The sequence below is a fragment of the Andrena cerasifolii genome, chromosome 2 (genome assembly GCF_050908995.1).
Source record: "Andrena cerasifolii isolate SP2316 chromosome 2, iyAndCera1_principal, whole genome shotgun sequence".
Lineage (NCBI taxonomy): Eukaryota > Metazoa > Arthropoda > Insecta > Hymenoptera > Andrenidae > Andrena > Andrena cerasifolii.
In genome coordinates, this window is record NC_135119.1 from 16597941 (window position 1) to 16613947 (window position 16007).

At 45.6% G+C, this 16007-nt stretch overlaps 1 protein-coding gene across 2 annotated transcripts in view; it reads right to left on the minus strand.

Moving 5' to 3' along the window:
* Pde9 (phosphodiesterase 9) overlaps positions 1-16007 on the minus strand; it is a 155572-nt gene that overhangs the window by 46435 nt on the left and 93130 nt on the right. For both annotated transcript variants that reach the window (XM_076806793.1, XM_076806792.1), the window contains exons 4-5: positions 4536-4778; positions 2834-3064 (exon numbers count right to left, since the gene is read on the minus strand). In XM_076806793.1, coding sequence (XP_076662908.1) covers positions 2834-2966 — 133 coding nt within the window. In that variant the 5' untranslated portion in view covers positions 2967-3064; positions 4536-4778. The remainder of the gene's footprint in view (positions 1-2833; positions 3065-4535; positions 4779-16007) is intronic.

The following is a 16007-nucleotide window of genomic DNA, read 5'->3' on the forward strand; positions in this document are numbered from 1 at the left end:
TAATACCGAAGGAACAAGTGAGAATGTTCTGCGTTAAAATCTACGCGACTCAGACGCTGTATATAATGGTAGCGTACAATTAAATGACTGAAAATTTGAAAGCTAGAGTAGAGTAGAGCTTTTCACCAAAGCCAGCCTGTTCTTCGATTTCACATCAAAGTTAAACACGTAGAGAAGATGTTCGAATGACATAATTCAATATTACTATTCAATTCTTCCACCATCTTTCAAGATTCCATCGAAACTCCGACCGTAGCACCAAGCAGCCCCTAAGTGCAGGCAGATCAGTGAAACAGACCGCAATTGACAATGTTAAGCGCTCAGTTACTCCCGGAAACAGAATAGAGAAATGCTGTATCAAGTTTCACGCGGATTAAGTAGATCGAGGCGGTAATGAGCACACAAGCAGAAAATCGACTCTCGACTCTGCGCCAGGTGTCAGGCTAATCTCCATAATTCAGCTAACAGGAAATGAAACACACCGCGTTTACGTCGCAGCGTTTAGCTGTGTATAAGCGTCGAAGGAAGATCGCAGAACCGTGGAAAGCTCGTGAAATTAAGGGGAAATCTTTATACAGACGTGTGGGACAAACAACATCGTTCAAGGAAAGCTGTATAATTCCCACTGGCTAGCAAAATGAGTTTCCCGAGATAACGAAAAGGAAGAACGCGTGTCCTCCATTTTTTGCGAAGAAAAACCAATTTTAACGAGCGAACGCGGAGATTATCCCTCTATACGTCAGTGCAAATGCTTCTTGTGAGTTACTAACTCAGCACGAAAAGGGTATAAAAGGTTTGGGAAAAATAATTTCTGCTCGGAGAAACAAATGTATTTTTAACTGAATAGATTTCTGTGAATGCGCAGAGTTTCGTGACTGCGATTTCGTGTCCAATTTGGGAATGAATGACGTGTCAGTCGTGATGAATATTAACGATGTAAAGAGCTACATTTTAGCTGGGACTCGGCGTGTTTAAATATAATTTTAATCCTTTTTGTGTTCTGAAGATATGAATGTGTCAATCTATGTTGATCCTGCGATTTGTACAGTGTCCGAAGGGCTAGGATTGTTTTCGAAGTGATAACAGAGAGGAAACTTTTGACAGGATTTGGCATTCGCCTCCACGTGAATTATCTGAATTTTCTGCGCAGCTGTTCTCTTCGCGGAATTTCACAGTAATTTTTCAGCAACGACATTCAAGGGAGTTATTGTTTAAAAGGGTTGCGGAGAATGTTGTAACGCTCTAATATAGGTAATCGGATCAGTAACGGTACGGCTTGTTATTTTCATGGGGATGAAAACAAGTTTCTAACAGTATTTCTGGGAACATGAATTACTTCCCCTAACTAGTTCCGAGTATAATTTTCCAACAACGAAAAATTCTGGGAACCATGTAGTACATGTACTTTTATATCCCTTTACTTCAGTGACTCACAACCTGTGGGTCGCAAAGTGTTTTCTGGGGGGTCGTCACGATTATTTTTAGTTGCCGATTCTTAGCACTTATTTATTTTAATTATTAAGTTAGAATTATATTCTAAAATACCTATTCTGAATGTCTTTTCTTTAACAGCTTTAACAGATATAAGAAATTCTTCGACTATTAATCAACCCAATTACAACTACAACTCTAAACTTTGAAAGCCTCTACCAGCAACAAGGTATTTATCCTTTCCAACCATATAATTCTCCTCTCATATACTTTCCTCCACTATAATACACTGGACCTCTAAACTCAATAAACCCTACTTCTGATTTGCACGATGATCTTTCTTAGCCCCTTCGTTATCCTTATTTCCTAAACACTAAAGTCCATTATAAGTCCCTGACAACCAAGAACAAAGGAACCAAACGCCAAAAATTCAAAGCAGTGAGATATAGATGTACAACTAAACACGAACAGATTGTAATAAAATATAAGTGCCACGAAATATCTCCCCTCCAGGCATCTGAACATTTCATCCCAGGTATCGACTGGCAACAGTCGCGTGAGCCTAAGTCCATGTTTGCTCTGTCGTCTGCCACGCAGCAGGGTGAAACAGAATTGATTGGCAAGTCAGGACCCTCAAAGGCTGCGGTCGGAAGGCCCCGTCCGGTCGATAGGTCACGGTTCGATGTACGTGCAAACATAATTTCGGTAGTGCTTACAGACCCTCTCATATCTCTCGCGACGGAGGCAAAAGACGGGCGTCAGGGGAAGATTTCGTTGGAGATTGCTCGGGTTTGTTGACTGGCAGCGTCGATTAATAATTGAGTGGATCCACCGAATATCGAATATTCCCCGACGTGTATCGAGCAGCCGAGCAATCTCCATCTTCATCGAGAGAACGAGCGCCCTGGTGGCCTGTCGCCGAGCCCCCAGAGTGAAATGGTCCAAACCGCGAGCGAATCAAACGCTCGAATTTGGATTAAAGGAGTCGATGGATTTGATTTTTTATGCATGTGGTTTCATTCGATTTGGATATACGTGTGTTTGGTAAGAGAGATTTAGACAAAGAAGGGGAAGGAAGAGGTAAATTAGGTTTATTTAAAGTGCTCTTGAGATACAAGAAATGAGATTCTTTACAAATTTTCGAATTCAACTCATTAGGAGTATATTAGAAGTAAGACTGTCTAACCTGAAACTGCATTAAACTACTAGCCTCCCCATTCCTCCATTCCCACAGATTAACAAACACCGTTGCACCAAGCGCACATTACATCTGTAAGCAACCACCCCCCGTAAAAACTTCAAAATCAACAGACTAAGCTTTCGAACTTACGAAAATTATTATACACGTTCGTGAACTGTATGGGGGTTCTATTAACGGATCAATGGATCGAAAAGGACTTACCCTTAAGCTCCATGCTCGAGACCTGATCCGCTTTGTAGGTTGCCGTCTCCCTGCGATCGCCAACGATGAAGTAAATATTCGTGTATTCCTCGTCGTCGTTCCCGCCGGTTCCATTCCTCGCCTCGAGGTCCATGGCCAGGCGACTAATTTCAGCCTTGAACCGGCTTCCGCTCCTCTATGCTCGACCTTGCGACAGCCTGCGAGGCGACCCGGCCTTCCTACTACTCGGGGCTGCGAACAAATTCACCAGGTTCTCCGTCAAAACTTCCAACCCTCCATTTTCCTGCGCTTTTCGCAAAAAGAAAGGAAATTACTTGGACAAGAAAAAGGGTGGGTCGATGGAGCACATTTGAGCAGTTATCTCAATGAATACAAAGAAGGTAGGTGTAATGTATGTGGTTTCCACTATAATTAAATACATTTTACCAAACAATTCCGCAAAGTCGCAATGAATTGTTTCCCCATACTTTGTCTGGGTATGGCCATGTCGTTAACGGGGTTATGTGGAGGTCTCTTTCTTTGAATTAAACAAATTTTACAATTAGTGACCATGCTTTCAATATCGTGATCAATATTTGGCCACCAGACGTATGAGCGAGCAAACATTTTGATTTTCACAATACCTAAGTGCGTCACAAGCAGTTCACTTAAGATTAAATTTTTCTTTTTAAATCTTTCAATCTTTTATTAAGTAGAGTTTTCATTTCATTTGGCATTTTACTAGTATCTTTTGGCCAACTTCCTAAGACATATCTAATAACGTTCATTACCAGTTCATCTTTTTTACTTTCTTCTGCTAATGTTTTATAGTTGTCATAATTGACTAGTACTTTCGACGAAACTAAAATGCGAAGTTAAGTGCTGTGAAGGGGATGTATTGTAAGTTTAGAAGTATTGTGCTGGTAGGACTTCACGGTGAAATGAGAGATACACTTCGAGTTTGAAGACTATTCTGGAATGAATGATAGAGAAAAAGGTAAGAATTCCATTAGGAAATATTGCTACTAACTGACTTCGTGGTACGCATAGCCTGAGCCGTTATTAATACCCCCAGAGGACAGATTAGGGGCAATTCGTAGCGGACCCCTAACGAACCGGACCATCAAATGCAAAATTTATAGCTTTCAGTATTACTGGCCAATCCCGTAATTGCCTCAATTTTTCGTGGAATTCCATCTGGCCACCCTTTCCGTGACCTATCGTGTCTGGTATATCCCTTAGTACCCTATCCAATTTTACTCCTATCCTATTACCATACAATATTTAACGACCAATATTCTCTTCCGCGTGAAATGTTTTCTATTATTTTTAATAACCCTACTAAATACTTGCCCATTCTCTGCTGCGATCCAATATATTATAATTTACTAACTCAGAATAACCAATACATACAACATAAATTAACAAGCATGTTAACAATTACAAATTTTCAAAATACTACAAAAAACCTCAATTATGCCTCAACTTCACATAAAAAAAATTTACCTAATCCAACATTATCTTTCTGCCCGGCAGGCAACCCCATCGCACATTCATTAGAGAATTGACGCAGCTCAGGTATTCATGAATATATACAGAGAAATTGGCATTTGGGAAACGAGTAAACTTTGATCTGCGCCATTTTGCTGCGCTCGTCAGTCAAGTTTCGAAGCACATTGCAGCGACTGTGAAGTAGGGTGGAATGGATAATGCAGTTACTAACCTCTGGTCGGGTGTAGAGGGACAGCAGTATCCTCGGCGAGCTCATCGTCGCATCGCCGCCCCGGCGGCAGCAACCGGGTCACCCCCGATTATCGCACCTGTCGACCTCGTGCCTGCCGTGCGCAACACCTGCAGGGTGAATGATCGAACGTTGCAGGATCCCGTCGACGACCGTCGTGGCACCAACCGAGAGGACGACCGCTCGTCTACTACCAGCTCGCGCTGCGCTCCTTCATGGTCCATTCTGAAAATTTCCAACAAACATTTCTATTAAATTCACCGCCAATTCGACTATCTGTGAGGATCGAATGACAGATAGAAGGCTTTTGCAATAAAGTTTCCCAAGTGCATGATTGCTCAAAGCAAGGGGATTACAGTGAAGTTTAATCAATTATTTCATCTCCAACTGTGGTTAATAATTTGCCAGTTTATTTCCGTATTTAGAACAGCTCTTCAATATGTTTCTGGATTTAATAAATTTACCATTGAGCTCGAGACACGGCCAGCCTCGATTCCCCGCGAATCTACCAGAGCAGCGTTTTCAATTTCCTCTTTTCTGATCCCTAAGATGATCAAAGAAGACACAGATCCCGTTTAATGAGATATCCCCGCGGAGGAGAGTCAAAGGGCTCTTCAATTCGCGTTTCTTCTTCATGGAACATTGGCAATTTAATTTTCGGACAGGCGGGGGGAATAACCGTGCCCGGGCTAGAGCGAAGAGGGACGAGAAGCTCGGGGTGCTGATTACGAATTGTAGGGGGCCCCGTCGATGGCCCACGATAATTTCGTTTGGCAAATGTCGGGGTTCTGCTGGTTGAACTTGAAATATCACGGTAAGTATACGTCCTGGCGCGTGGTGGCCTGTCAGTGGTACATTCGGCGAGAGGGAAAAGTGATATTTACTACTTTCGACTGTCGAGCGAGGGGAATTGATTACAGGGTGCGCGAGACAGCATCTGAACTTTCGCGCTGGCCAGCATATGCAAAGTGTCGGTTGCTGAAGAATTTAAGCAACACCGGGCGAACGTGGCAAAAACTGCGAGGAACGAGTGAAGAATGCTGCTCCAGCAGCGTACAGAGGGGTGTAAAGTGTAAAAGGTAACGAGCTTCAAACGAGCTGCGCGGAGTTTCAGAGGAGAGTGGATCAACGCAAGTCGAGGAGGAACTGGCTGCGACAAGAAATTTCTATTTAGTTTAATTTCGGGATAAATTTAGTTGTGGGAAAAATTGTGTCAGTTTCCACGACATTTCTCTGATATAGCATAGCTCAACATTCTTCATTAATTTCTTGAAGGTAATTCGAGATAGTAAGCTACACATTTTTGCAATTAATAAATTTTGCAATAACTTTCTCTTAGCTCTAATAACAAGAGCGGTATATGTGTTAGCGTGTTTCGTATTCAAGTGACGCAATAAATATTTCCCAGCACTGGACTCGAAGTAGGAAAACTCTGAGGAAAATGAAATCGACTTCGACAGTTTCCAGGGACTCCTACAGCTAAAGAGATGATCGATATCAAACTTCTTCGTAATCCATTTCGTCTTCCCCTTCAGGTGTGCCACGCCCAGGTGAGGCATAGCCGGAGGGAATTTACGATTTCTTTGCCTAAGGCCGCCAGTGGAAATTAAAAGCTCCCGGCGTACTTTGTGTCGCCCTTAGCCCATGACCTCAAACAACGGCTTGCGTCAGTCGGCAAAGATCTACAGGCGACGGCAGTATATTTATGACGTTCTCGTCAAGTTATAATCCGCTTGGAAACTCCTTTCCAGACTTAGCCAGCGCACGGACGCAGACGCTGCGAATTCCGCGAGACCTACGTGGAAATCTGAAATGCTTCTGCATCCCTCGCTGCACGGAACAAAGCAAATAAGTCCTTTGGTTTTTTCGCTCGCGCGAAGCCGCGTGCTCGACGGTCTTCCGTGAAAAGCGAAGACGCGTGACGTTGGGCAAAATAAATCCTCCGAATTCGAGACATCGCGAGTGTTGAGTTGAGGAAATTCGCGCAACTGCAGGATCCGCGGGAACTTTATGCTTCGGAGAATACTTTGCTCAACTTCAAGCGGCTGAAAAATGATAATACTGAGCAATCCTCAAGTACAAAGTTTCTGCCACCGATATTCAATTGCTTCTAAATCACAAATTCATCCAGCACAGTACAATGATTATAACGCAGCTCGAGAAATCCAGAAGGTACAAGTTCCACGATGTCTAAAGTCCAACCTTTTATCACGGGAGATTAATCGCTTCTAAATGCCACGCTCTTCAAGCAAGCAAATCATTTCTAATTCCTGAACCTTAATATTTAACTGCCCGAGCGTTGTTACTTCTGAAAATAGTCGTCTAGGGCAATGTAGGTATCAAGAGACTGCAGGACCGACCAGCGATCTCATTTAAATTTCATTATTTCCAGTACCAATATCAGTAGCAGACCTATTTCCGCGTCGATAGCTTGATTCGACAGAGCCCCGGCGCGAACTTTATCTGCGGAGAGTGTCTTAAGTGGCCTCAGGACCGGTATTACGTGGCCCGGGATTATAGCTGAACGAAACACTCGTAGAGCAGGGCGCAATTTCGCGGAATTTATCGTCCTGCCAGCAGTAACTTTTAATCGATGGAAAATCTCGCCTAGTCCACGACATCCGCGGCCGCAAACTGCCATAAACGCCCCCGCAGCTGTCACCGCAAGCCTCCAACGCGACCAGATTACACGAGTAGCAATAATAATAATGGAGGCAACAATAACAGCGATATACAGTTTCGCTTGGACTGATAGAGACGTTACACGGATATTCAGCGATTTCCATTTGCACTCGTGGCGGCCATTAAATCAAAGTGGCTGAATTAATTTCAACATCCACGCGGCCAGTCGTCCCATCGCTTCCAATCTATCCGTGCCCGAGTATACCGGAGAGATCTGCTGCACCCTAACACCTTCAGCGGCGCAGGGACTTGAAGAATGCCCCTTAAATCAATCAGGACTTTCCAAGAGATCGCTTCTCCGGGGAAAGTTTTGCGCGAAGCGAACATCCAGCTGGATGTTCCCGAAGTAAATACTCGGGGACTCTGGAACAATAATTTTGATACTATCCGGAAAATATCGACGTGGAAATACGCCGACGCCAGTCGAAATAGAAAGGGGTTTCAAACGGGTGGCGTTTTTCACGTTTCGTTTCTTCCATCGACTCTCCAAGACTTCCGAACAATCTGCGATCTCCTTGATCCGCGGTGCACGGAAGTTTCGATGAGAAGAGATCGAAGACGTCGAACACATCCCCGTTGCAGGCCTTTCCGCATTCGAAGTCGACGATTCTAATAGGGGTTTTGTTATCCTTCTGATTGTTTACCCTCGGCCACCCCGGTGGCCCGCGTAAACGGCACACGTAAAATTAATAGGAAACCTGTTGCGGATCAATGTCTGCGCGAGAAAGTGAATCACTTGGCTCGAAACCAAAGGGGCTTCCAAAACGCCCCGCGCGAGATCTGCATGAAAATTGATGCTGCAGCGGTGCTGTCACGTCACCGAGGAGAAGACAGGGGGCCACGGTTTTAATTGGATCGGGCCTATTCTCGCTTGATAACGTGACGAGACACTCGCTCTGATGGATACAATCGAATGAGGCGCGCGTCAGGCGCATCGACGGGAAGATCGAAGCTGTCGTTGCGAGTGGCCTGGAAAATAGATACGTCTTCGGGGGGAAGAAAGAGCTTCCGAGTGGTCGTCGAGAAGAGTATCCTAGAACGGAGGTTGTTTTTTGCAGGAAAGCAGCAATCTGGCGGAAAATTAGAATTACTGGCCCCTCCTGGAACTGAATTTAGTTTAATATCAAGGGTGTCAGGTATTAGTCATTTGAATGTTAATTGTAGCCAAGCAACGGCACTGCTCGCCACGCTATCGATTTGTAAAATACGCTATCGCTATCGCGATCTGGAACATAATTAATCTACCTGGAGAACCTCTGCTCGGTGTGATAGGTTTGTCCGTAATATCGTTTCTTATATCTCCACCCACGTTATCGGCCCATCTGCACGAAACCGTGGTACGCAAGAACTCTGCTACCGCTTTAACACCATCTCGAACTCGTATCGCGTATCCAAGCTCGCACTGATTCAAATCGGTGGAACATGTAAGAAACACTTTTGCCGATAACATCCAACGCCTTATCCCTCAGAAAATCTGTTCCCGGCCAAAACAATCGTCCGACCTGACCACGCGCGCGCTCGTAACGTCGCTCAAAACTTTCCTCGTTGTTAGACCCCTATCGACTGCCAACGATAGCATCGTACGATTGGCATCCCCTTATCCAGCGTTAGATCTCACTTCTCGTCGAGATGGCCGTGCAATTTCGAGGCCGCGTGATCTCCGAAAGCAGAACCTGAAAATTTTCCTCGACACCGCGAGCGCGTAAGTTCGTAAGTCGAAATTCGGGGAATCGATAAACGATATCGGCTAATCAAACGGGACCTACCGTACCAGCAGGAACGGACGAGGGGGTGGAAGTGGAGGAGCGACGATGGGGTGGTCGAAACGCCGTAAACCAATCAGTATCGACAACACACAGATGCACCCCGGCAGTGGCCAATAGAAACGCGGCTCGCAACCTGCGACTGCGACTGCCACCGACTTTTAATCCTGAAAAATCGCCTTTTAGACCGGCGGCGGGATTAAAGCTGGATTCCCAACGAACCGCGCGTTGCGATGCATGGGCGTAGCCCTCGAGCGCGCAGTATATCGCGCCCAAAAAAACGACAAACACGATTTCCAAGTTGGCTTTTCGAAACAGTTATGCCGAGCGCTCGTCGAAGTTCATCCTAAGGGAGGATCGAAAATGTCGGTTTCCTTCTGGGGGGACGGAAGGGGTTTATCGATCGGAAAAGCCTGTTTGGCGAAAGCTAGAGGAGAATGGGGATTGTTCGTCGATGAACGGGCGCAATTCGCTTCAAACAGCTGGGGATTTTAATACGCCGCCGTGTGTGCGCGGCGTGATTTTGCAAACAGTGTTAGAGTTGCGCAAACATCGATGTCAATATTAGCTGGTGGATCGGGGACTATATTAAATATGTCATTTCGCCTGCGATGCTCCTGCTGCGCGCACATTTTCCGACGTGTCCGTTACGGGGCAAGAAATGAATTCATTTTCGCGCGGCTCACCCAGAACGGACTGGCGATGTCCAATGTTACGTGGAATACGTTGCTCTGGGATTTTCATGGAGAACGATTCGTAATTTAAAAACTAGATTTTGTTCTTGGTAATTAGTGAGGAATGGTGAGCGTTGAATGGAAAACCAGAGATGTTTTAGGAGGAATTAAACACGAAATTAAAATCTTGTTGAGACCCATGGTGTATTGCGAAGCCTCTATAAAAATATATTATTGTTAATATTATTCAGTCTTCCTTTCTCTTGCTCGGGCTTACATTCTTTCAAACTGATGTACTTAACCCTCAACTGTCACACCTATGTTTTCGAACGTAGTTGTCACATTGGGTCAATTCGATCCAAGCCAATTTTCAATCAGCTGCGATTTACAAACTATCTGTTAAATTAAGTGGCAAAAATTCTGAGATAAAATTTGGAGATTGTAGAATATATAATCATCGCTGAAAATTAACAGTATCATCGTGATTGGACAGTAGTAGATACCACTTGCAATGATTCCTCAAAGATATTTTCCCGGAATGTCAAATTGCGGGCCATTTGGACCCAGCGTAACAACCGAGGGTTAAAGCTGATTAAAAACGTCTTCGATAATCGAATATGAAGTCTGACTGCTGGTAAAACGTGCTCGCGAACACGAACTCGTAGCTCACAGGCACGCGTTGCGACCCAGTTCGTGGCCATCGGCATTTTCACCGTTTCAGTAGCAATAAATGCTACATAAAAAGTCAGTCCGTAAAATGGTCGAGTAACGAAGCTACGATGACAGATAACGGTCGTAAACCCACCAAGCAATCGCGTCCTAAGAGCATCGCTGCACGGATGACGTCGCCCATAAAACAGAGCACCGATGTATTCGAGAGAAGCTGAGGCATCTTGTGTTTCATTTTTCGCGAAACTTAATTATTCGCAGCGAACTGGGAACCACGCGAACAGAGCTGGTCGTAGGCCAGCGAAATCACCGCGAAATTGAAAATCCACCGAGCAAGGTGTTGTCAGGATGCAGCGAAACGTGGAACGCTCAAATGGAAATTGCATAGACCAGTAATGCCTCCCGAAACGAACCAAAACGGGGGAAGAAAACACTTGGAATAACGCGGAGTCACACTTGCGTGATGCTTTCCGCCGCGACCCAGTTCCTCGGGATCTAATTAACTGTGAAACCACCCCCTTTCGCTTCGTTCTGTTTCAGCCCCCGCGAGCCTCGCCGTGTGGCAGTTGGGAGTCTCTTCTTCAACCCTCAAACTCCCTTAAAATACTTCTTCCATGCACCACTAGTTTTCGGACAGTTAATCTCAAAAGATCTGAAAATTCTTACAGTATTATATACTAGAAGATTCCTATAATTACAAGAGACACCGTGGAAACCTTCGTGACACGTAATCATCGTAATCATCACCATATCCTACAATCTAATGCCGCAGAAGCGCCTCTGGTCTCCCAGCCTCGAAGAGTTTTCTTCAGAAGCTGCGTCCAGCGAATCGACAGCTTCCCTAAACGTTATCGCGACCATTAACCGTGCCCAGACGATCATTCGTGCCTCGGTAATCCGTCTTCCTCCCCGCGTGCACGTCGGCTCTCCTCGGCGATGACTTCCATCGGGATGACTCAGGGAAAAAGGAAACGTGCTAACGAGCCCCGGTCAGCATTAATTGTAACATCCTCCCGACGGTGGCGGGCCACTTCCGTCGCGCGATCGCCTCGTCTCTGGAACGAAGGAAGCTGCCAAGACGACCTCAACGCCCACGCGCGCCGTCTAAAAGCCCTGTCGCTATGGTCCCGTTGTCTAACGTCTTTTAACAGCGCCTGGAAACACGCGTAACGCTCGAGAGGAAGGTGCACGACGCAATGGAACCGGCCGGGACGGAAATAGGAGGCAGTTACCTGAGGGAAACGCCGCAGAGGCTGGGCTTCATTTAACGCGCCCTATCCCACTCCCACGACTATTCCTGTTTTTATGAAAACTCTCGCGGTGTTGCTGGAGGAAAGTAGCTTTCCGACAAGCCGGTTCCCAGTGCGTCGCGTGGCAACGGAGATCCCGCAAATCCATAAACTACGGTTTTACGGCGAGCTTTTCGCAGCAATTCGTGGGAGCATTTGATTCTCCTCGCGGAGCGCCGCAGGAATCTTGCCTCTTTGTTTACGTCGGTCTAGAATTGTAGCTACGGATCTCCTCCGCGATCCTTGGCCCACCTATTGCTCCCTCTTAGAGGAACCCATCCCTTCGTCCGCGTATATGCACGGGCGAGTTTATTCTTAAATGATTAAATTGAATGATATTCCTCATCCTGTCGCCTCGGCCGCGTCTGAATTGCAGTTTGACAGTTTTTCAGAACAGACGCTGTCTCCAGCTTCTTCGATCGCTTTGTACCAATTGCAACGGTCAAGCCCACGCGCCTCTTCGAGTCTCCCTCACTTTTCAACGCGAAGTGAAGACTGCTTCGAAACGAGAGGCAAGGTGAACTGCAACAAGCAGTGTAACCCGCCAGTCAAACTGTACGAGGTATCGCAGACTCCTGCAGCTGAACCTTATGCTTCAATGTCTAGAGGTGCCTCGAAGATTGCAGGATTTCGAAGTCGAGCCAGAAGGGAGGGAAAAATCTGGAATCGAATCGCTGCCGGTCCATGGAAGGATGTCAATTAAGCGTGTTGGCGGAGCAAGCGGTGGCTCTGTGACGACTCAATCTTCGCGGCACGTTGGGGCTGTTTCAGGCGAGTGTGGGTCTGTGTCCCGGCAACGCGCTAATGCAATTGCACCGGCGATGTCGATCGGGTGCAACACGGCAGAGGCCGTCTGCAAGGGCCGGCAGATATCCGGAGATTCGACGAATTTCCAGCGGGATCGCGCGTCATGTCGGCGCGGTTTTAAGTGCATTACGCCGTTTACGAGGCAGTAGCACTCTCATTCCGGGCACAGGTACCCGTCGACATTAAATTCAACGCACGACAGGCCGTGTCGCATGCGGGCACGGGACAAGTAGTACAGACGTCTCTCCTCCTCCTCCTCCTCCTCCTCCTCCTCCGCTCCCCCTTCGGGGATTCACGTTTTACAGTCTCGTTTTATTGCACGCACGCCGATAAAATTGAGACGAGCAGCAGCCCCCTGATAAATTTTATCGCGGAACGAGCCAACCATCCGGATACCCTCCCCTGGAAGCGCCGCGTCTGCTATTCTCGTGGCAGGCGACCTTTGATAATTCGTCCCTAAATGAGAGCGATATTTTGCGCGATAAGGCTGCGAAGCCTGTTAGGTGTTGGAGAATTATGACAAGTGTGACAGGAATGATCAATTGCGGTAGTATTTAGTGAGAGGAACTGGGTTTTCGCAAATTTTGATTAAGATACGAACGCAGCTGGCTTATCTTTAAACTTCACGGTGATAACTTCGAATTAATAGGCTTGAAGCCTGATAATGAATTATGCCGTCTACGTTTAAATTTATTTTACGAGCCTGCGGCTTTATCGCGCTGCCTATGACGTGGTACTGTATCTTCCCCTAGATTTATTTATTCTTCGCTACTCCGGTGTTCATTCGCATTGCTTGTATTTTACGGTAAGGACCTTTTCACACGAGACACTTTGATGCTTATCAACCAGTAGTTTTAATACATCCATATATTTCCTATCTTTCTCTATCGTTTCTGAACCAAGTGAATATACAGCACTGGGAATATTTATTGCATCACTCGAATATTAAACATATTGTCACTTATAAATCTCTTATTATTAGTAATAGAGAATGTTATTGGAAAATTTATTTGTTTAAAAAATAAGTCGGATACGAATCATTTTATCACGGTGCAATAAATATTTCCAAGTAGTGAGCTCCGGCACAATCTTGTTTAAAAGAGCCCTAATGACGCTCTATTGGAAACGGCTACCCTTCCAAAGCCAGCAACTTCGCAGTTTTCCTTCGAATTTAATTAAAGAAGCGAAGGAAATTCTCCAGATACAGGGCCGATTTAATCACCGTTGATATGCGCGAATGTAATACCTTACTGTTGTCGCTAACGACAGACCGTCTCGGGGCTCAGCGAGGATGTTTGTTGCCACGGAAGCGGCAATTACAGGGAGGCGCAAATATCGCGACAGACTCCGTAACGAGATTTCTTCGAGCAGACACCAGAGGCGTCTTGGCGACGACCTCGATAATTATACTTTAATCAAAATCGTCACGGAACTTCCTTTGACCCTCTTCCCCATGCCCCTTGTTGTTCAGCTTGTAAACAATGCGGTAATCGCAGCGAAATCGCCGTTTCCTTCATTTTCGGGTATTTGCTTTGTCGCGTGGCGGTGACTGGACGCGATTGCAACAAGTTTCGCGAAATTAGAGCGAATGCAACTTTGTCGATCCGCGCCCAGCCCCTTTGTGCGAGGGAAAGTAATTTGCGCCAGTTTTCTGCGGAGGGTTTCATAAAACTGCAAACTGGTTGCATCATGGAGACGATTAGAAGCAGGAAAGATACCGATAGCGAGAAACCGGCGAATTGTTATCTTGGAACGAGTCCGCACGGTGACATTGTGAGAAGGGACGAACAGTGTGGATATCCTCGGAAATATTACTTCCATTTCAACAAGAGGGCATGAAAAAATTGCGCCAATTACTGTGTCTCGTATCGATTGCCACGTGTATCGAGGCTAGGTCGAAGAAATAGTCGACAGGAATTTTTCCTCCCCGTACCTGTGAAGAAAATCGTTTGGTGGAGCAAAAGGGAACGCGCAAACAAGTGGAGCTTCTCCTTTTCTACTGCGCTATCCTTTGCTGCCTTCTGCAGCTTTTTCCAGTTATCCGGGCTGCAGATAATTAATCCCTCAATGCTAACCAGCGCTAAATTAATAAATACTTCAATGATCATTCGACAATCTTCTACGAATCTTCTACAAATGTCTCTCCACCCTTCGCTCCTTCCAAGACGAATTCTTCCTATTCAATTAAGTCAGAAAAGTTACACTCCTTAAACTTTTCCCTGCTCACTTGGAATTGCTACAAGAGGTTCGACAGACTGTAAGAGAATTAACAATTGGAAACAAATTTCCCCCTCGACTGCCAGCAGATTATTCCTCGATTGAAACCAGAGCATTTTACTTTACCGAGTCCCATCGGAGCGATTCATTCCCGATCCACTGATGGATTTCAAACTGACAACTCGATAACTCCTACATTTCGTGTGTCGCCGCGGAAAGTTCGTTAACCAAGATAAATGTGTAAGAGTCGCGAGCGAAACCGCGACGGTTTCATCGGGCTCCATGGTTTTGGTCGTGGCCTGAACGGGACTGATTTCCACCCGGGCCGAAATCAGGAAGTCAAACACCCGTCGAAAATCCGGGATAACCGGCCGCCGCTGGCTGTCCAATTAAAATCTGTCTGCTGTCAGTTATAATAATATTCCTGTACGCAGGCTGCGTCGGTGCAATTAAACAAGCACGAAAACGCTGCTCGTGACTCTGGTCGCTCGATAAATTATTGCAGCGTCCACCCGTCGCCCGCCATATTCACTTGATCCCGTGACCGTTTCGTCAATTCGCAATTTAGAATTTCACCAAAACTGGCAGCAATTTGTGCCGATGCATCGCACTGTAAGATAAAACATCCCGTTGCTGGATGTACAGGTTGTGTCATCACGTGATCGTTTGAAATTGAATATATTTTGGAATGGGGTTAATGGGAACGTTGAAGGTCTTGGTTATTTAATTAGATAAATTTTTGGGGGGCCCCGAATATTTTGGGACGTTTGATTCGATGCTCTATTTGTCGACTAATTTCTGATTATTATAGATCACTGTATGCCCTACATTGTTGTTTCTTTCTTTGGCGTATTAAAGAAGTTGTGTTTTAATTACTACTTAGGAGTTAATTTTTGATAATCTGGCAGCAGTGAAATAGTCCGCTTTGACAGGGTTTCGTTGCAACAGGAAGGGTCTACGAGCAATTTCCAGGGGCAATTTGTTCTAATCGATCAGAGAATGATGTCGACCGATCGCTGTAGTTATCTTTTGTAGCATCGAGTACAGTAATTCAATTTGCAATGTTAATTTCCTGACGGCTTTGTGAAAACCGCCAGCGATCGATTAGCATAATTCAAGAATGGATATTCCTCGATACCGTGGTAAACGTTACCAGTTCCCATAGGAACAGTGATGTAGTTTGTCAATTAACTAATGAGCGGTACGTATTGCGATTACGTTACCAAGTTCCGCTCGCTCCGAATATTCCTTTGAATGATATTTCTCTGGAGATTACTATCTTCGATATTTGCAAATCAGTTGGGGATGTTTTTCACTAATGGGACATGTATTTTCTGCACCACGCAGAAAAAA